This window comes from Phodopus roborovskii, unplaced genomic scaffold (genome assembly GCF_943737965.1).
Source record: "Phodopus roborovskii unplaced genomic scaffold, PHOROB, whole genome shotgun sequence".
NCBI classification, from domain to species: domain Eukaryota; kingdom Metazoa; phylum Chordata; class Mammalia; order Rodentia; family Cricetidae; genus Phodopus; species Phodopus roborovskii.
This window is the reverse complement of record NW_026126540.1, coordinates 11,168,885-11,192,829: the sequence shown is the minus strand read 5'-3', so window position 1 is coordinate 11,192,829 and position 23,945 is coordinate 11,168,885. Positions and strand designations below refer to the sequence as shown.

Sequence of the window (23,945 nt, the reverse complement as noted above, 5' to 3'; positions counted from 1 at the left end):
GAATAGTTATGTAACAGTAACTGCTTACATATATAATTATTCTTTCATGCTCTGTTTTCTTGAGTGGACCCAAAATGACACATTTTTGTCTTTTTTTTTTTTTTTTTTTTTTTTTTTTTTTTTTTACTGAACAAGTAACTCACAGTGTGGCCCTGATTGGCCTGAAACTGATCAGGTAGTGCAGCCTGGCCACAAATTCTCTGTAGTCTGCCTGCCTTGGATACTAGCATGCTGATATTACAAGTATACGTTATGTTATTTAGCTAGGAAATCCTACATCCTACAAGAAAGGTGAGTATTTGTTATCAGAGTCCAGGGTTCATGTCCCTGTTTAGGCACTATTTTGTTATGAGCTAGTTTTCTCTGCAGGCCTGGTCCCACCACTGCTCCAGTCCCAAAAAACACACACTGTATTTGATATAATGCTGTTGGCCAGTTACTAGTGTTTCTTATCGGCTAGCTCTGTCTTAAATATTAATCAATTTCTAGTAATCTAAGTATTTACACATGGTTATGTAGGAAGATACAAAATAAGTGATGACAATTTCATTTTCCTGTTCTGAAAAGACTTGAAGATACATTATAAGATGTTGTCATGCCTGAACACTATAGCATATTGGTTGTTTCTTGTTGTATAAAAGGTAGACACATCAAATCTGTGTTTATAAAATATATATTTGTTTTCAAGACTGGGACAGTGAGTATGATATAGATAGAAAATATTCAGATGTTACAGAATTTTAAAATGTGAATAGCAGGGATTAGGAGTGTAGAACACTGGCAGAGTGACCACTTATGTACAAATACCCTATAATTGATAACACAATGGGTATAAAAACAAAAACTAAATCACTTTTACTCTAATTATTATAGCAAATAATCTTGTTCTCTCCATTCACATTTTTTCCATTGCTTTTTTGTCATCATTTGCATGAAATATGTATATTTCATGCAATGATGTTTGTGATCCATTCTGGAATATAAAATATGGAAGTAAAAACTTGCAATATGCTTATTCATACATTCATATTACATCAGCATAACTAACCTGTTCTTCAGATAGTACATTTCAGTAAGTAGGTATGGATTTCTACCATTTAAAAAATATTTTAATTTTTTTTCCATTTCTCAATAAATTATTATTAGAGGACAGCACAAAGTGATGGAGCTCCACAAACCTTGGCAATTATAAAAATTTTGTTCATTACACAAGTAAGATTGAGTATGTTTGCTATTGAATCTTCCATTTATTTAGCTAATTTGACTAACACATGGTTCTTCAAGCATTATAGGGATTTCTAAAGCTTCTTTCACTTTATCTTTAGGTTATAATTACCTCATTTTCTTTTTCTTCATCTAAAACCTTCCATGTACATGTTCCTACTCTCTTTCAAATTCATGGTATCTTTTTTATTTATTGTAGTTACATACACACATCTATATCTATATCTTTATCTTTATCTATCTATCTATCTATCTATCTATCTATATATATATATATATATATTCCTTATAACCTTTTCAGTCTATATAACATTACCCGAGTGTATGACAACTCAGAGATTCCCACTAATTTATATGCTCTGCTCTGGAGAGCTTTTTCTACTAAGTAATTTTCTATTTGTGGAATCCCTCATTGAGTTGCCTTGGATTTTGTGGAAATGAGTATGAACAAAACTTCTTAAATAGTTAAATATAAAGTACTAGAGTGAACTTGAAAATTAGTGGCCTGAAAACATGTTTGCAAATAGCATGAGCAAATGTCATATTTATATGCCCATTTCATTAATCAAATAATGATGCCATTATATCATTATATATTTATTTGGAAATGTATTTGATAGTTATGTGTTAGAATGTTATTATTTGGCCATATGTATGTGTGCATAACATATGGATGTATACACATACTCAAACACAGGAAATGTGTCCTTCAAATCTTTGTAAAATTATTTTAAATGGCCAGGCATTGGTGGCACATGCCTTTAATCCCAGCACTCAGGAGGCAGAAGCAGATGGATCTCTGACTTTAAGTCCAGTCTGGTCTACAAAGTGAGTTCCAAGCAAAGGCCCAAACAATATAGAGAAACCCTGTCTTAAAAAAACACCAAAAAACAAACAAATTATTTTAAATAATGTGTGTGTGCTTGTGTGTATGTACCATGTCAATGCAAGTATGCGTGCAGACCATTAGGAGCATCAAAACTTTAAGAATTGGAGTTGGACATGGCTGTGTTCCAGGTGATATTGGAATTTCAAAGAGCAACATATGGTCTTACCATATGAGCCACCAATATATGGCCTCCCACTACATACCATTTTTTATACAAACTTTTACACCCAATGTTGTATCTTTCTGAATCTCCTACCGGTGTTGTTTACCTAGCATATTTTTAGTGAGTGATTTGTTTGTTTAATTTAATATAGTCTTATATTTCTACAGCAACCCTGTCTAGAAATAAGAGTTTAGATTGAATAACATATATCCACATAACATTATGAAAGGCCTAAATTACTCTATAGTATGACTTAAAGGTTATCAGTTCTAATCCATTAACCAATAAGCTTTTTGAAATTATAAACCTCCCAGTTCAATACTTAGTTGATAAAAACTTAACTATAAGATTGTTTCAGAACATAATAAACACATTCTATTGAAAATGCAAATCAATAAGCTAGATACCAGTTATTTGTAACTTAATATTTTATTGTGACTTCTTTTACTGACTTGACTTCCTTTATAGATTAGCAGCTTGTGGTACTCTTTAAAGTGATAGGTCTTGTATTAGTATATTCTATGGGAAAGTGAATTTTCAGAGTTGAATATTAAAATACCAATAGAAATATGACAGTTAATGACATAACATTGTCCTACATTGCAGAACATCTGTTCCTCTTCTCTATGCCTGTGTAAGGTGTCTGGGTTTCTCCACAGTATGTCTGTTCCTTGCCTTTCTCCTTGTCAGAAAGATTACAGTACTGCAAGACATTATTTTTGATAAAGTGCATTTGAGTGAACATAACATTTAAACTAAATGTCTTATTGTCTGCTTTCCTTTTAGATTTAAGAAAATGAATTAGCATTTACATTAGTAAGCAAACAAAAAAGGACAAGCTTAAGATGAAAATTTAATATATCTAAAAATCTGTATGGTAAGCAATAGAGGACACAAAATTTCTTTGAATGTACATATGGGAAATGAAATGAGCTGTTCTTACATGCAGGTTTTAGGCTAGAAATTGTATTAGCTATGTCAAGTTCACTGTCTGCCACATGATCCAAAGACCCATTTAAAGGACACTAATTTTCTTTTTTAGCCCAAATGAAGGTAATTCCCCATCAGAGTCTCAACCTGTGTTTTATAATAGCAAACTAGGCCATGTTATCCAGTGTCTTTATTAGAAGATGAACATAAAGTGGCCAGGAAATGATAGCCCCAGGTTTGAAGTGATGAGATAAGATAATCCATTTATTTTATTTGAGGTGGGGATTGTAATTGGCATTAAGAATATATGCCAGTGAATGGAGAGTAGAAAGAACAAACACCTTAAGACTGTACAGCAGATTGTGTTCTGTGGTATGACCTGTACCCTAGAAAACAAGTATTTATGCAAGCCAATGGAGGTGTCCAGGAAAGGCTGTAAGTCACTGACTGTCTAATGTAGGCTTTCATATACTGAATAAGCATCCATCATTGACCACTTCATGATGTTAGCTTAGGGTTTAAAGAAGTTCTAAGGAAAGACATAATTTAAGCAATAAGAGAAAGTCTAATACTGGCAACTAAGGGCATATGATTAAATACCAAACAAATGAGATCTGTTGTTTCATTACAAAAAAAAAATTGAAAACCATATGAGAAAACACATCACCTCCAAGCAAACATACAGAATACAGACATGATATCATGGTTGTTTCCAAAAATGCCTAACTTACTGGTTTAGAAAAAAAAAATGTACTGTGTGGCATTAATCTGCAGCCTCTTACTCAAATGTGTAGCATTAATGTGGATGAGTGGGATCAAGCCAGCAGCCCATCAAAATATTAGCTGGCATCAGCAGGCATAGAAGTGTCCTAGACAACATCCTGCCTCAAGCAACTCTCACCTGTAAGGCTGAAATGGGCTGTGGAGTTAAATTCTAAACAGGCTCACTGATAATTGTGGTATCTTGATGCTGGTCTGAATTCTTCACTGTAACTCTGCTTAGGGCCATTCAAGTGTTCTCCCATTCTGCTAAGGAGCTGCCTCTAGAATGAACTTTCTGAAGCTCTCAGACATAGGTCATAATGTCCCTAGCCTGGTTTAAAATTAACTATATTTATAATCTACACAACTGAGACCTTCTCTGCCTCTGTGTCTCAAACTCTAAGTTTGGGAACAGCAAAATGGAAGACATTAGGTAATCAAGTGTTCAGCAAATCACCTTGTATCTACCTGTTCTTTACAAGAAAACTAAAATTAAGAATGATTTTAGATAAAAGCCATTAAACCAGACCACCATCACCTAAGCTCCCCAAGACATGAAAATTCTAACTTTCCACTGTTTAGAATTATGAATGAACTTTCACAATTTGTCCCTTAACTAATTGCTTAATGGCATGCAATAAATGATAATAATATTTGTAAATGTCTTGGTGATTGACTATAGGTAAATTGGGAGAAACTGTGTCTTCTAGCTTGATTATGTACAATGTCATCATGTGCCAGAAGCCAAGCAATTTCATCTTTTGTTCCATTTTAGAAAATATACCACAGGGGTAATCAGAGAAGTAAAATAAAATGATTATAAAATACCTCTAGTTCTCGGCATGTAAACAGCTGTTTAGAAGTTACTGTCTATGAAGACATATATCACATAAAATACTCAAGATGTTCAAATTAATAAAAAGTATTTCAAAAGCAGAATTCTGCAGTAAAGTATATTATAGTCCAACGGTATGTCCATGTTAATTTCTTGTCAGCCATCAGAGACACAGAAGACCAGTTTGATGTTAATTAACATATATGCTAATTATTAAAAATAGAAAATATTTGTTTCTCCAAAACTGTTAAAGGTACTATGTGATTTTAAAAAACTATTTTTTTTTCTGGTTTGAGAGAGGGTTTGTGTGCATAGCCCTGGTTGTTCTGGAACTCACTCTATAGATCAGGATGTCCTCAAACTCAGGAACTCAGAGCTCTGTCTCTCCTGTCTGCTAAGTGCTGGGATTACAGACATGTACCACCACTGCCTGACTATAGAAGACCATTCCTTTTAATAGTATTAATTGGTGAACATGTTATTTCAAGTACCATACTTCTTGTTGTTTGTTTGTTTTGTCAAGACAGGGTTTCTCTGTGGCTTTGGAGCATGTCCTGGAACTAGGTCTTGTAGACCAGCCTGGTCTCGAATTCACAGAGATCCACTGCCTCCATTTTGCATGTGCTCAGATTACAGTCATGTGCCACCACCACCTGGACATACTTCTTAATATATCCTTAATCGTGTAAATGATATAGTTATATAATAATATAATTTAACATACAGGCATAGTTATATTAAAAAACAGTGGCAAATCAATTATTTAAAGGAATTTTCAAAATATTTATCAAGAAAAATACATATTGGTAGATATTTTATGTGAGACGATACAAATTTTAATTTCAAAACAAAGGAATGAAATAGTGGTATTTGGCAACTCTGACAAGCAAAGATTATACTTTATAGTAAAATTGGCTAAACATTACAGTTATAAAACAGCACAGATGTAGAGATACAAGGGCAACAAAGCATGAAGAGGAAGTAGGTTAGCAATATGACTTCTGGAATCAACAGACACAAGATAATAACTAAAGTATATTTTTTATCACACTGAGTTGACCTGTGTTCATATGAAAAAAACAAAACCATATCATATAAAAAGGCTGATTCTGAAGTAACCTTAATGAACTTCATTCTACCATATTTGAAGAAAATTATATTGCATACCCTGTGATAGACAAAGGGCTAGCATTGGCTTCATTAGATAATGTGTTGAGAACAGTGCTTAGTATATACCCAACACATGAGTATATGTATATGGACAACTATAAATACAACATATTTGCATATGTATAGATATACACATGCTTTTAAGCAAAAACATTTAACAAAAAACATAATTAAAGACAATTCTTTCTGCTTGTGACTGAAATATCAAGAAACTTGAGGCAAAATATATTTTTTTGCAATAGCCTTAGAAAGACTCTGGAGAAGGAGACTTGCATAAAATGTGAAAATTTAGATTCTATTTCTTTTTAAATAGAAAATCCTAGATTTTCTAGCTGGTGCAAAGCTGTATCCTCAACACTGAGGAAGCTGAACCAGGGGTACTGTAGAGACTTCTAAGTCTAGCCTTATTTATTCAGTGCTACCTTTCTCTAAAATGTGAAGACAGTAGGGAAAGGTTGGTAGTACATCTCAGTGGCTGAAGTAGTAGAAACATGTACAGACTCTGAGTTTTGTCTCTAGTTCAAAACTGGGTAAATCTTTTATTATTGAGCCATAAGTATGCAGACTGTCAAGGTACATGGGCTTCATCAGAGCCAGAATATTCTTGGTTATTTTCCAGCTAACATCAGAGAGAATAACTCCTGCTGAAAAGTTCCAATGTATTGTGTTTGCCAATATAAAACCTGTATGAAAAATATGCAGGGAAAACTGACCTGCGTCAAGGTCAGTCATGGAAATTTTAGCACAAGGTTGCCAAGGTCAAGTCAAGCTTAATCTACATACATTAATAATCAAAGTATACATGAAATTTAGAGATGACATCCTAAGCATATGGAACATTAATATCTAAGACTGAATAAAAGCCACCCTTGTACAAGTCTAACAAATTTAGATAACAACTTAGAGAATGTGGCTTATATTATTATTTATGGTCTTTCCATTTGAAATAGTAATACTAGATGACTATTTCAATTTGTTTCACTAAAAAATCAATGTCGGAAAAGGGCCAAAGGAATGGCTGCCCTGTTCTTCTGCAGTCCATACTGCAACTCTACTCTTTCTTACCATGTGTGCTCAAAAGCACGTATTCTCAAAATCAGAAAGGGGTCAGAAAAGCAAAGGCAGGTGCCCTTACTAAGGCAGACTGGATAGGAACAGTGTCAAATATGCTTAACAGAGGAGATACAATGAAAACTCAGTCAGCCAACAGTATGGAGAGAAGTTTAGGGAAAAAAAAAAAAAGGAACACTGATGTCTACTGTGAAGGTTTAAGTGCAGCTTCCTGAAAGTAACCAGAATTTAAAAATAAATATTATCAAGCATTATGGATAAGATGTAAAAGCACATGGTCTTACATCTGTGTACATACTTTCCTAAAATAGTGTATTTCACACTCACACTATAGGAAGGAAGACTATATTTTAATAAAACTATAAATCTTTGTTCATGAAGTACATTTTAAACTTCAAAAAGAATGTGTTGTATAAATATAAATCATAAAACTTACTTAGAACAGTAATAAAATGTCTGAGTTTTAAGGTAAAATGCAACAATTCTAAAATTGGAGAAAATAATTTATAAAAATGTTATACTTTAAATTTTTAAAATAACTTATTTATAATTAAAACAATCTTATTTTACATACCAATCCAAGTTCCCTTTCTCTCCAGTCCTGCTATTCTGCCCACAAACCCCCCATGCCTTCTCCCACTCAGAGATTCCATGGGGGATCATCAAAGTTTGACATATCATTTATTGCAGGACCTAGGCCCTCACCCTAGTATCTTTGTTGAGAGAGTATTCCTCCATAGGGAATGGGCTTCCAAAGTCTATTCATGTATTAGGGATAAATATTAGTTCCACTGCCAGTAGCTCGATAGACTTTCCAGGACCAGCCAACCAACATCAATGTTCAGGAGGCCTGGTTAAGGGTTATCAGGTACCCTAGCTGTCACTCTGAAGTTCTTAAATATTTTGATGTTAAGTATAATATAACTAAATTGATTTGCATTAAGAATATGATATCTCACAGTTTTATTCACACTGAGCACAGCAATGATGATAGTTGTACCTGTGTGAAACATCTGATTATGCTAGACACTGTCAAGTGTTTCAGATCAGGTATGTGTTTCTATAAATGTCTTCACTGATGCTAACCTGTATGATAGTTAATCTAAAAATGTAAAATAACATAATCAACATCTATCAAAAGGAGTAAATAACTGGAACTAAAAAATGACCTGAAAGTCAGTGGATATGTTTGCCAGCCACTTTTACTGAGTATTCACAAAATATGTTCAAGTGAAGTTCTACAGCCAAAAGTACCACCTTACAATTTTTGTTCAAATAACATAGACACATGGAAAGTTTAAAGTAGATGAGCTTCTAGGCTTTGTCACAACAGGCTCTTTATGGTGGGAGAATAGTTTTAAGTTCGCAATGAACTTTTTGTTTACAAAAACCAAGGTTCAAATAACCTTGGAGACAATAATCTAGTCCCTGATTATTTATATATGTTTATTATTATAAAGTACTCTTGTAATAACACTGATTTTCTTAGAAGCACGAGTAAGTTAATAAAACAAATTGTAGTATTTTCTTGAAAAGTATGTTACATCAAACAATCATTAGAAGATGGACAAAGGATACCCCAACTACATACTATTAATATACGTTATTGTATTCCAAGAGCAAGGTGTAATGAGTTCCTACCCCACAAATTTCACAGGAAATTGAACAGAAAACAAAGAAAATCTCTCTTACTGTGATGGAGATTGAAAATTGGCTAACTCCTAGATGATGAAAGGATACACAAGAGCATGTTATGTATTAAAAATAAATCTCAGTATAGTGATTGAATACTTCCTTATTTTGGTAAATCTTAGAAAAGGTATTGATAATAAATATAGAGAAAAATGGATCCCACTTGCAGAAACAGTTTTCATGCCTTTCTTAATGGAAACTGTCATACAGATCAGCAATCCCAACAATTAGTCTACTTTAATCAAGTCTTCCAAATACAGGTGATTATTTTGTGACAATATTATAATGTTATCTAATGCAGAATTGATTTCATGTGTGTTCTCTAGCATGAATCTTCTTTAGGTCTCTAAACAATGGGGGTATAGTTCATCATACTGCAACTTTTTATGTTTTGATGACTTACATATTTGACTTATGTGTCTATAATGCATCATGCTACACCCTTGTTTATTATAAATGCAACCTGAACTAAATTGAAGCTGTTTGAATGTGGAGAAATGATTTGTTAAATGCTGACTAAATGTCAACAACAAATTTGTTGCTAACAGGTAAAAACTGAATAAACAAATGTGCTATTTTCTATAGATATCTTAGTCCCTTTAAAATGAAAGTTCCTAATTAGATTCTAAATTTTGTGTCTATTTTTCAGTTGCTGATGTACATAGTGACTTCTGAAATTCAATAATTCATTCAAATTGCAAGGTAACCAGTTTCATAGACATTTATAAGGCATTAATTAGCCAGGCCTTTCATAGATAGTATCAGAAGAATCAGAGTATGTTATCAGATTGTGCTACACTGAGCTCAGACCCTACTCCCTCTCCTCCAATATCCTTTACATCAATCTATTCATTGATGTTGTAATGAGTTTATGTAAATTTTACATCAATTTGTTTGTGGAAATTTGAAAAGCAACTACAAAGGGAGATAGAAAATTGCAGCAAAAATTGAGAACATATCATTTTCCTCTTAAATAAGTGCCTAAATGCAAGACAATCCCAAGACTCTAGTGTTTGTGACAATGGATGCAGGAAGCATGCAAAAATCAAATCCAGAAGACTTCACCAATGCTATTTGCAAAAGGTACAAACATAAGAGTGGCAGCAGCAGTTTGCACTTAATCCTGCCTTCTATGCCCACTGAGAACCTGTTTGAATTTCAGCTTTTGTTATTCTTATAGAAATGAGCTGGCACTGTCCTTTTGTTTTTACGCAAATTTCCTTTATAAGTAAGGTATATGACAACACGAAAAAATTTCATTGGAAATTCAGACTTTCTCATCTCTGAAATATCTGCTAGAACTAAAGGTAAGTCCACAATTTCGTGCTATATTCATATGTACTACATATATTTTTATTTGTCACATACTACTTGTGTTATTCTATCATTTGGTAAAATTTTATAACACAGTAGCACACACTTGTTTTCTATGCACTCCACAGACCTATTGAAGGGGATGACATGAATATAGAAAGAGTAGGCTAGTCTGGAAATCAACCCTAACTCAAAGACATATGCACAAATAACAAAAAGGTTAACATATTTTTAAATACAGCCCCATTGTTTTCCTGACATTCCATTATTTATTAATGAAGGTAACACTGAAATTACATTCTGATATTATAAGTAATATAATCATAATATAATTCATAAATAAATGTATTATGGACCTATCATATTTGCCAAAAGTATTCTTTACTTGACTAAAACATTATTAAAATTATAATTTTACACATGGAGAAGGGCCAGTCCACTGGGGATATAACTCATGCATGGCATAGATGTCTCTCCATAAATTTAATATTCAACACCTCATTTGTGATACATATATGAAAACACTAATGTAGTTGGAAAATAAGAATGCAGAAATCCTGCATGGCATATCTCCCACATAACATCTTATCAAAATCTGAGATGATAGTAGATAATCTGTGGTTTGTCTATATTTGAGACGAGATTTCTACTCAGCACAGTCACTGTGTAAAAGACAAAGGCCAAAAGGACAGGCATGCAACGATCTGAACTCTGTACATATTTAAAATAATGTGTGTCACGGTTGAAATTTCAAAACTCTGGGGAAAAGTCTCATCTAAACCTCTTACCCTAATATGGCTATTTCAAAGACACACATGTTTTATTTATTCTTTTTATACTTGCATTATATTTCACCAATTTCTTTTTCAGATAACCTGTGAATAATTGTAAAACTATTGTGACTGTTCTATTTTTAAAAATTAAGAACACAGTTATTTGACAAGTGTTCACAAAGATTAATTCAGATTTTGAAAGTGTAGAATCTCAAAGGGAATACTACCATTATATAACATGATCAACAAAAATGAAATATATTTTAAAAAATCTCTAACTAGGAAAAGTAAATCATTTTCTATGGTTGTCATTAGAAAATTTTTAGTAATTTGAAAATACAAAAATACAAATAAATAATCATAAAGTTGATATACAATACCTTCCTAGAATCGTATTGCGACAATTTTGTTCTCTAATATCTTCTGGATTTTTAAATGTAACTGAAGAAATACAGTAATATACTTGTTCTGTTCATAACACTATATATGTCTTTAAATATAAATGCATATAGACTTACAACATTAAATTTTTAATAAGAATGTGTTCCACTGTGAATATTGACAGGTTTATTTGACTAACTTCTTACTGATGGATGTTTAGGTACAATAAAACACACAAACCAGGACTTACTGTTATTGTTCTTATTTGCTTTTGCTTTTCTGTTTTACGAAGATTACACAGAGATTTTTATATTTAACAATGCCACTAGATAATTTAGTTAGCATACCTAAATTGACATAAATAAATTATGTCATTAAATAATAAATGTGCTTTGTGAAATATGGCATTAGAAAGGATAGTAAACCTCAAATCTATAATACATACATATTAACTATTGTGAATAAAATGAAATACGTAGGTTTGATCTTTATTTGTCAAGTGCAATAATTATTTCTAATTGCCTAGATTACATAAATATAATTGGGAATAGCATTATGTTTTACAAATCTATAGGCTTCAGGTATTGAAAGATTAGGCTATAATTTCAGCATGTGCTCTCAAGAAATGAAAAGATTTATTGTACAGTTTACTTCATGAATGTGATTATGTTGGGCAAATCAAATAGTATTAATATTTTAACCTATGATAAGAACATTCTATAGGACAATGAAAGTTCGTAAGCCATTTATTTCATAGCAAACTTATTAGTGTAGAAATAGTAATGGCAAGTATAATATATGTAGTTTTATAAATTTTCCAACTGAAATGTGCAATTTGAACATCAACCACCAGTTTTGTACGTCTACCTTCAGAGGATGCAACTCAGGTGTCAGACGACTGTGAGCATTTGCACCCATATCATATCTGTGGACCTATCCATGTAGGTCCACATACATACATAGATGTTTTTTAAAGAAACTAAAATCTTCAAAATTTAATGATGTTTTTACACAAAATAACTCATGTTATCACATATTTACAAGTTAAATAATAATCATTGCAATTGTATATAATCATTAATATATTATAACATCATATGGTTAAATGATTTACTCTTGCAATTATTCTTACAGTAGAAATTAACCCATTTAGAACATTCTTATAGTGTGATAAAATATAAGGATAGCAATAACTTTCTATGGTGAGTGCTGCAAGGAACATAATGCAAGAACAATTCCGTAGCAATGGATGTGTAGCTATTGTGCGAAGGGCTGATGACAGAGAGAACACAGATTTAGAACAGGCCAGTAACAGCTTTAGAAATACTGTGAAACAGTTAGTGTTACAAATGCATTCAGAAGAGGGGACCATTTGTCAAATGGTACTAAGATGAGTGGATATCAACTTTTAAAACTAATTTTATTTCTAAAAATAAGTGCTTTCATCAAGAATATTAATTTTGTTTCATAATAATAAACTTTAAACAAAATATTAACTCGTGTTATTATAGAAATATACTTTTGATTTAACTTTTATAATGATTTGAGCAATAATCTAATAGTTCCAAGTGTAACCATGTAACAATAGCAAATGAAAAATACATGACATATATATCATCATGTATATTTATTATATTTAGACCGCAATATGCCATTAAAGTACATTTATATCTGATGTTCCAACATCTTCAACTAGCTGTTTTAACCACATTTCTTACTGAAAATCTGGCCAGATGTGATATAATGCTTGCTTGGTTTTGTGTAGCCAGTAGCTTAAATCACTCCCTATGGCAGACAGATTGCTTTTCATGTGCTTTAACCCTCAGGGTGAGTCTTTGTCAGCTGAGCACTACAGAGAATGGAGATGTAGAGACTGCCAAATCTAAGATTATTTCTTATAAATAGCATGTGTCCTTGTCTAAACCCACACATGAGCCTCACACCATCCTCTCCTAATTCCTAATTCACACAATGAAACTTAAGTTACTACACTCTGACCTTAAAATAGCTTCAGGTTATCAATTGGGGGTCTTTCTTGGCAATTAGGATTTTCAGTGAAAAAAAAAACTTGCAGTAAGATTTAATAATAAAATCAGTCTCTTTAGCTCAAAATATTGAGGTAGAGGGACAGTTTGGACTCATTGCACATCTTATGCTTTTCATGAATTATATTGTCAATAGTACCTGGATGCTAAAAAAGAATTATGAGGAAAGTGATTGATACTACTATGACTGTCCTATTATGTAGGAAATAGCCAGATTATTGCTACAAGACTGTTGCTAAATACAATATTTATTACTTGATTTATTGAACAACTGATCTTTCTCCAATGTTCTACTATAAACATGAGGTTCTATACTACACTACATCTTCCAGAAAGAAATCAAAAGATGAATAAACTGCCATCTTCATCTTCATTATTAGCCATAAAGTGGTTGGATCTGAAACTTTCATTTTGGCTATCTCTGTGATATACTTGATTTGGTAGTGTAGAAAGAATCTGACCTTTATTTAAAATATTTCAATATATAAACTAAAGGGAAATAGAGCAGAGTTTATTCCATTTAAATGTAAAAAGAAATATTTCAAATATATTTTCCTATTAATGAACATAATTTTATGGACTCATATCCATGTGCAACTATGTTTATTTTTAGTTTAAATGTCTATTCTGTGTAGTATCTCTGATTTGTATTAGTAACCAGATTTTCCTGTTTTTTATTTAAAACAAGAACTTGCTACCTAGGATCCAGAATTATTTTGAGAGAGTTCACATGAGTAAGACAGCACAATGTGGTTATTAGTCCGAAAAGAACTTTTGATGTTGTATCTAAACAAAATTTCTTAGTTTGCTCATTTTTATCTCCTATTATGTGGGAAGAACTAAAGCTCAAAGTGGACATGTAACAGGCTCAAATCACAGAACTGTCAGACCACTTTACACTTTTCTACAAAATGTGTATATATACTATATATATATATATATATATATATATATATATGTATATATATATACATATATATATATATATATATATATATATAGTATATGTGTGTGTGTGTCCATGTGTGCGTGTGTATGCATGTTATCATTTTTAAAAGGAAAATTGTTTTGAATAGCTTGCTTATGATAGTTTTGGACATGTTATTATTATTCGTTTAGGTTCTTGCAAATAGGAAGAGAAAAGCTTTGATGGACACATGTGAAAATGATACTTTTGGCTTTTAAAAAAGCAGATGTTCCAATGCAAATGCCCATTCTCTAAGTTTCTAGGGAGAACTAGAATTAAGCCTTAACAGAGGCAACCAAAGTCATTTTCTCCCTAGAATTGTCTACACAACTACAACTTTACTTTATTACATGCTTCGAGGACCACAGATACTACTCACATTATGAGGATTATATTTGGGTTTTTGGGGACCAGAGCATGCTCACAGGTCTTCACTTTGCAGTTTTATATAAGTACAATGGCTAATATAGCTTCAATAACTACTTTATAAAATGGTATTTTATATCAACACATACAGTGCACCAAAGCATAGAGTAATAAAGTTAAACGTTATAAATATAATCATAAATAAAAATGTAAAGCAAGTTTTCAGTTACTTATAATTAAATTTTATGAAATGGTAGTAGTTGGGAAAATAACAACAATGATGATATTATGACTTTAAGTAGGTTAGCAAATAGGTTTTCATTTTTCCTTTTATGTCTTAAAACTTATTTACTTAAATATCCACTTATAATGATCACCTTTCCCAGAACAACTCTAGAAGCAGGTAGCCTACTGCTTGTTCAACCATACCTACCTGTGAGCACTGATGTAAGAGCAGACTGGAAGATTCTTTTGAGATGCTTCTGCCTTCATCAATATTTGGCTCAGAGAAATAAGCCCCATGAGATATCCAAAACATCAGAGACTATCAAAATTTGTATTAGTCAAAAGTGATCAATGAACAAAGGTGACAATCTGTTTAAGTACTTGCAGTCCAAATCATCACATACCCACACTATCATAAGTGTGATCAAGAAAATGCGTATGTCTTTGCCTGGAGTTCACTTAAAAAAAAAAAAAAAAAAAAAAAAAAAAAAACCCTGCCGCTGTAGCACACATGTATTGGCTTTAATCATTCCCTTTCTGTATCCACTGTTATGAGGCAACAGGATGAATAAAATTAATTAACAACATCGCAACTCGCCTCACAGACTAGAGATAAATTCAAATTGTCATCACGAAAATTATAAAAACTTTAAATTGGAAAATACTCTAATTAGCCAGAGTTCACCATTACCCTAGAGTGCTAGAAGTCATTGAAATGTCCAAGTGTATACACATGAAATAAGCTTGAAATGTTTATGTGTAGAGCATTCTTTTCCTAACTCCAAGGGAGGACCATATGGCTCCTGCCATGATGACAAAGGATTTTTATTACTAATGGACACTGGGGCAGGGAGGATTTGCTACTGGGGAGGTCACAACACAGCTGCTGCTTCAATGGCTGCTGTGCTACTGACAAATTCAGAAGGAGGCATGGTAAAAGCCACACGTAAACACAGTGATGACTATTTGAGGACTTTAAACTTTACAAACTATTTGGAAAATAGACTTTATAAGGATTTAACTTATCACATGAGCACACAGGAAGTCAGTGTCTGGAACATCTTATGTACATTGCTGCAATGATGTTGGTGCTGGAGAGGGAAAATTGCATCAGCTTTCAGACATCTTTAAACCCATTTGAGAATTTTAAGATTTTTCTAATTTTTACTTCTCTGTGTGTCTCACAAACTACAAAACACCACCATAAAATGGGCAGTGTGCATGCATGTATTTGTGTGTGCACACATGTGTTTTGGGGGATGCTCAATACATACGTGTCTTCCTAGCAGAATCTTCCACAAAAAGAGAAGAGATGTCTTCATCCACGCCTGCTTCATTCCTAGCAATGCATGTGTATGCTCCAGTATCTTCATAGCGCACATTGCTTATGTGGACCTCACTGCCATTTGCTGGGAACAGAAGGCAAATGCGACTTGTAAACTACAGTTTCAGCTTTGGTACCGTGAATTCCGATAACACAGTCAAACAGCTCACCGAGCTTGTCCTAATTAAACTGTTTTCCTTCATTCTACCATACTTTGGAGATGTGCCAAATTGCTCCAGCAGCTCTCAAGTGTTTGTTCATTGTGTTGTCACTCCATCGATGAGAGCTGAGCACTAGCAAATGCAAACACTTTACATTTTATTGCATTTACTTTTCTTACATTGTATACAAAATATTTCTTATTAGCATCTATCAGCTTAAGATATACATATTTATATATAAAAGGCAATATGTAAAAAAAGATATTTTTTTTGAACAAATAAAAATGATCTTGTTCACCTAAATGAACTCATATGAAAATCTTTTGTAATGGGTTGAATGGATGTTATCAACAAGTCTTTAATCTTGTTAAGGAAATTCACTGTTATAAATTAAGTGAATTATATCCGTAAGTCTATTGTCTCATTAAGGAAGTTACAGTGTACCAATGTCACTTAGGCAAGCTTATTTGATATTTGGCAATATTAGAGAATGAGGAAAGGCAGTTAGTAAATTAATTGTCTGCAATTTCCCCTAAAATTTACTTTAAGTAAACTGTAATTAAGAAATATAATCACAAAAATGGCAATCTTGCCAAAAGCAATCTATACATGCAATGCAATCCCCATTAAAATCCCACCACAATTCTTCACTGACCTTGAAAGGATAATAATCAACTTTATATGAAAAAAACAAAAGACCCGGAATAGCCAAAACAACCCTATACAATAAAAGAACTTCAGGAGGCATCAACATTCCCGACTTTAAGCTCTACTACAGAGCTATAGTTCTGAAAACAGCCTGGTATTGGCACAAAAGTAGACAGGTAGACAAATGGAATCGAATTGAAAAATCCTGATATTAACCAACACACCTATAAACACCTGATTTTCGACAAAACAGCTAAAATTATACAATGGGGTGATGACAGCATCTTCAACAAATGGTGCTGGCACAATTAGATGAGGGTGTGTAGAAGACTGCAGATAGACCCATGTCTGTCGCCATGCACAAAACTCAAGTCCAAATGGATCAAAGACCTCAACAAAAATCCAGCCACAATGAACCTCTTAGAAGAGAAAGTAGGTGGCACCCCTGAACACATTGGTATAGGAGACTGCTTCCTGAACAAACTCCTGGGGCACATACACTGAGAGCAACAATTAATTAATTGGACCTCTTCAATCTTAGAAACTTCTGTAAGGCAAAGGACACAGTGGACAAGACCAAATGGCAGCCAACAGACTGGGAAAAGATTTTCACCAATCCTATATCCGACAAAGGGCTGATCTCCAAAATATACGAAGAACTCAAGAAACTAGTCAACAAAACACCAAATAACCCTATTAAAAAATGGGGTACAGAACTGAAGAAAGAATTCTCAATAGAGGAAATCAAAAAGGCTAAAAGACACTTAAGAAGGTGCCCAACATCCTTAGCTATCAGGGAAATGCAAATCAAAACAACTGTGAGATACCATCTTACTCCTGCCAGAATGGCTAAAATTAGAAACACCAATCACCAATGAGGACTCATGCTGGAGAGGATATGGAGAAATGGGAGCACTCCTCCACTGCTGGTGGGAGTGCAAACTCATACAGCCATTTTGGAGATCAGTAATGCTGTTCCTCAGGAAAATGGGAATTAGTTTACCACAGGACCCGGCAATCCCTCTTCTAGGCATATACCCAAATGATTCACATCCATGCAACAAAGACATATGTTTAACTATGTTCATAGCAGCACTATTTGTAATAGCAAGAACCTGGAAGCAACCTAGATGCCCCTCAATTGAAGAATGGATAATGAAGATGTGGCACATCTATACTTTGGAATACTACTCTGCAGAAAAACATAATGGTATCTTGAAATTCGCAGGCAAGTGGATGGCACTTGAAGAAACCATCCTGAATGAGGTAACCCAGTCACAAAAGAGGAACATAGTATGTACTCACTCATATATGGATTTTAGATCTAGAGCAAAGGATCACCAGCCTATAATTCACACCACCAGAGGAACTAAGATACAAGGTGTATCCTAAGAGATTCATATAAAGTCCCTCACAGAAGCAGGAAGGGACAAGTCCACCAGAGCACAGGGGAAGTGGGGGGGGGGCAGCGAATGGAGAGAGAAGTAGGAGAAAACAAGGGGGAGGAAAGGAAAACAGTGCAACTAGGAAGATTGAGCCCAGTTAGGAATAGAAGACAGGAGAGAGAGAGAAAGAGAGAGAGAGAGAGAGAGAGAGAGAGAGAGAGAGAGAACATAAAAGAGGGAGCCAATATTGGTTTGAAGAGAAAATTGAACCCAAAGAAAGGTCTAGAGAACTACAAGACTGCTGCCAACTAACAATTTGGGCATTCTTGGAAAGGCTACTATAAATGCCCTTCCCGGATAGTGAGATCAAACTAACTTATCTATGAAGCCCTCATCTAATACATGTTGGAAACAGGAGCAAACACTCATACATAAACACTGATTCAAACTAGAACCCAGATGCAGAGGGAGAGGACAAGACCAGGCTGGAGAAACACATAGAGACAGCTGATCTGAACAAGGAGGAGATAATGGGCCCCCAGACAGATAGCTGGGAAGCCAGCATGGGACTTACTTAGGCCCCTCTGAATATGGGTCTCAGCCAGAAGGACTGAGCAGTCCAAGGGACCTCAGACAGTGTGAAGCCAGGATGTATCCCTGGTGCACAAAAGGACCTTGCAAACACATCCCCCATGGAAGGATAAGTGCCTTAACCTAGAGATAAGAGAAAAGCCCTAGTCCCTGCTCCACATGACCTGTCAGATGTAAATGCCCCACCTGGATGGAATTGGGATGGGGTGCTGGGAGGGGAGGGTGGTTACAGTGCATGTGAGTGGGCAAAGAGGGTAAAAGGGGGGGGGGAGGGAGGGAGAGAGAACTGGTATCAACATGTAAAATAATAAATTAAATAAAGATAATATATAAAAAATAAATAAAAAAGAGATAAAATCACTGTAAATACAAATAAAATTTCAAATCTTCGTGAAAGAATATTTTAATCTAACCCTTGAATAATAAGTTGAATTTTCCAATACCAAAGACAGGGTGTAATTAGTCATGTATGACATGTTGGAAAAATGCTAGGACCATCACATATCTTATTAGATAAACTATACAAATGGTACTTAATTATTAGATGAAGGGTATGCTATTCATATAATAAATTCTTGCAAGTACTCAAGTACAAAAACTTGTTTTGTTTGTGTGTTTGTTTGATTATTTTTTTATGAAAACTATGTACTACCAAACCGGTTTTCCATTTCTATGAAAAGTTTCGTTGTGTATTCTCCCCTTTTCATTTTTATGTAGATGTCTCCCTGGTTTCTGGTACCTATGCTCCATGTTGCTCAATCACAAATAAAATGTACTACAACACAAGACTATGTGGCAAGTGAATTACTAGTAAATTGGTGTGGTTGAATTAGAGAAACAAGACTTGGTTGAGACAGAAAGATTGGTGAAACAGGGAGAGGGTGTCTTCACCCAAAAAAGTCTATCAGAAAATATGGTTTGAATGTGAAATGACACCCATAGGCTCATGTGTTTTGACACTTGGTCTCTAGAATGTGGCATTGTTAGGGAAGTATGTGAATCTTTAAGGTGATAGACACTCTCTATAAGCAATGGGTCACTGAGAATTATCCTTGGTGTTAAAGCAAACAGATGCATTACCTGACCACTCTCTAGTGCCTAACTGTGAAAATAACATGGTTAGAAAGCAAGCATCGTGCCATCATGCCTTTGTTGCTATGATGAAATATTTCTCTCTAAGTGAAAGACAAAATAAACTCTTCTTTGCTTAAACTGCTATAGCCAGCTATTTTGTCTCAAAATGGGGCAAGTTAATAATACAGAAGAAAACCCCTGACTCAACTTGTATGTTTGAGTGATTGAGCTTAATAGCACTCCTGCTTTCCTGTAGAGACTCTGCCAAACAAAAATTAAAAATAAAAATAAAAAAATTAAAATAATCTGGAGAGTGATTACCCAAGGAAGAAGTGATACCAACAAATAAGGTTTACTACTACCTCACATTATTTAATAATTCCAATTGTCTTTTGATTGCTTTTTGTTTTGTATTTTTATGTTAAGTTGGTATGTTGCTGATAATTGAACTGAACAAGCTTTTAAGAATGCCCTTCCTTCCTCTGTCCCTATGCTGGACTGTTTTGTCTGGTGTTTCTTATTCATTCACCTTTACTCATTCACCCTTAAACTTTATCCTCAATATCCATCTCCTTTTCATTGATGCTTGGTTATTGTCAGTTTAAAAATCTATTCAATGCCCTGAAAATCTGTGAGATACATTTATTCGTTTTTAAATTTTACTGTATATTGTTTGGCTTTTTCTTTATTTTCCAGGAACTTTAAAGTTCATTATTAGGTTGTTTATTTTTGATCAATAAGATTATATTTTAATTTGTGTGAGTGTGTGTATATATGTCTCTATAAGCACTTAGAACTATGAATTTTCCTCTCAAAACTCCGTGGTTCTTGTTCTGGCAAATTACCTGAATTTTAATTTAACTACTGGATATTTAAATTTGTTGTTCTGTCTACTCAATGACTGAATGATCTTCCAAAGACTATTGGTTACACTCCAACTATACTTATAGTTTCTGTTGTTTCTCTGGTTGACATCAGTATACTTTAATCTGATTATTAAACAATAACTTTTCAATTTTATTTTAAAGGCTAGCCTTGTGACATAGAATGTGTTAAATCTTAGAGAAGCTTCCATGGGTCACTAAGAAGAGTATGTATTTCATGTTTTATGGAGTACTGTGTAGATAACTAAACTTTCAGTTGACGTATTATATAGTTAAGCTCTTAATTTTCTCTGTGGACATTTTTAGGAAATATCTGAATATTAGGGTATTGAAGTCTTCAACTTTTTCTATCATTATACACAAATGGGTTTGCTTTTAAAACTATGAAATAAATGAAAATGATCAGGAAGTAATACTTCATATTCCCAGTATTATCAGTATTAAGGAAATGGCATTTGGAATAGTAACAGAAAATGTGTTATCATGCCCTTTTTTTCTAGCTGATGTATATTATTCTTTTTTGCATAATTATTCACATCCTGTCTATTTATAATATACTCTCCTCAAATCATTCACTTCCTAACAAAAGATACTGCCTTTTCTTAGTCCTCTTGTTTTCAAAATCTGGATTATTTTTGTATGTAATTTTTCACCAGCATTTGTAATATCAATAAAGAGAATGTTATTGATGTGTCTGTAAAAAAAAAAAAAAGCTTCAATTCAAGACACTGAATAGGGATGGACTTCAAGGTTCTAGTCATAGTTTTCTGTGTATCTGGCACGTGTGCCTATTTTTAATTTTTCATAATTATAATTGAAAATAGCTATTTTTCCTGGGATTCTACCTTTTATATTTCAGATGCGAATTAAGAACTCATACATTTTATCTCCCTGATATTCCTGGATACACATATTTATAATATAGGTTACTGCCACAAATGCATGATAGGAAAGGAGTGAGGGATGATTTAACTTTTCCTCATAATATTTCTGTTAATTTGTTTAGCTTTTTGTATCTGGGCTACAAGCACTGGAATGTAAGTAGCAAGCATAAATACATAAATGTGTAACATTTGACATGCATAAATAAACAAAATTTTAAAATGCTTTGCCTAAAAGTATTACTCATTTAAAATATCTACTATAAATAGGGAAATCTATGTTTATAGAAATAATAAAAATAAAAATGTTTTGATATTTATCAATACCAACTGAACAAATTTACAAGGGACAATTAAACGTATAATAAGGATATATACACTCATCCATTGTCATTCTAACACAATAAATTTTGACTTTATAAAGTTGATCAGATTTATATATGTCTTTAAGTCAGAAAATTACACTTAACTACTTTTTCAGTACTTAAATTACTTAAGTTTATTAAAAACTCCTTCCTAAATAAAAAAGAGGGGTTTAACCTTAACATAGCAAAATATATCACACAATAGTTTTCAAATAAGAATGACAGTTAACAATATTTAGTCCATTAACATTTAGTAAGACTTAAAGAATATATTCTATCATCTATCCTATCTTTTTGAGACTAAATTCTTATATGTAACTTATCTTAATCCTAACTAAGGAAAACTATAATCATAACTATCTATATTCAGCTCCTTCAAAGACCACAGAAAGATAATATATAAACTCTAGAAATGACAGAGACATCTTGCTACCTGATTAGACAGAAAAGAGGAGATAATGGGAGGAGATGTCATTCTGTAAATATGTTTCTTATACTGGTTAATGAATAAAGCACTGTTGGCCAATAGGAAAGCAAGATAGGTGGGACTAGGAGACAAGGAGGATTTGAGGAAGTAGTAGGGAGGAGTCAGCACGTAGGAGATTGAAGAGAACAGAAACGACGGCCCCCTTTCTCTGGTAAGATGAGACCACATGGAAGTACTTAGATTAATAGAAATGGGTTAATGCTTAAGATAGAGCTAGCAGATAAGAAACTAGTACCTGGCCAACAGCATTATATCAAAAACAAAACAAAACAAACAAACAAACACAAAAAACAACAACAAAAATATTTCTTCCTATGCCCTTGCTTTGGGCACTGAAAGTAAGGGGTTTCCACCCCCTAAGCAATCAGCCACACGTTCCCATCTTATTTAATGCTGTCACCAAGAGCTAAAGTGTCAAAGACCCTGAGCAGTCAGGCCTAGTTTCAGTTCCTACCTGCTTATGCATACAAGTAAGTCTTCGAATCCGTAAGCACTAGGGCCTAACTTCTAGCACCTTCTAGTTCTTGATACAAGCAGTTAAGGTGTCCCCAGATCCTGCCTGATTATTCAGTCCAAACCTCTGATGACGATCATTAAGTGGCACTGATTTCCTTACACCATCGCACCACTGTGGACAGATGAACAGTCCCCAGACCACAAAACTCTGTTCCAACCTTCTACTATACAAACTCTAGGTGTAAAATTTCCGGTGCAGGACTAAAAACAACATGAACATCTATGATAACATGTGGCCTACAAAATTTACTAACTTGTGATAAGGCAACTCAATGACAATTACCTAGTAGAACTTATAGACAAGAATTCCAAGGAATGCTTTTAACTATGTTGTGACAACATCAAGACAACAAAGCTGCCCTCCAAGCAAGGTTTTCCATTGAAATTTTTGTTTTGGTATATTCATTTCCAATATCAATTTAGCTTTTCTTCAATGATGCTACCTCTTTTATTTCATTATATTTTCATAGTTTGTACTAGAATGCCACAACTATAAAACAAGACTATTATACTAAGGAAACTTCTTATTAACACAAAAATTTAAAAATATCCTTACTATGATAAAAACAGATTAAAGGAATTTTTAACCAGGAAGTAAGTTCCAGCTCCACAGAGAATGTTGAAGTGATACTACTTCAATCGGAAGATAATGATAAACACACTCAAGATGTCACAGGGAATAAATAAACAATTGCAGAACAATTAATCAAAAGAGGTATATAATTAAATAATATACTTATCACCAAAATAATGGCATCCTATATTAATCTCTATGACAAGACTATTATTTACAACAGTAAACATATTAGAGAACTGTGTCAG

The 23,945-nt window shown here is 33.4% G+C and overlaps 1 protein-coding gene across 1 annotated transcript in view; it reads right to left on the bottom strand.

Annotated features, from left to right (window-relative positions):
• The window catches only part of Fstl5 (follistatin like 5), a 530,620-nt gene that overhangs the window by 102,090 nt on the left and 404,585 nt on the right, over window positions 1–23,945 (bottom strand). Inside the window, exon 9 of the mRNA XM_051199180.1 lies at window positions 16,082–16,216. Within this exon, the coding sequence (XP_051055137.1) occupies window positions 16,082–16,216 (135 nt within the window). The remainder of the gene's footprint in view (window positions 1–16,081; window positions 16,217–23,945) is intronic.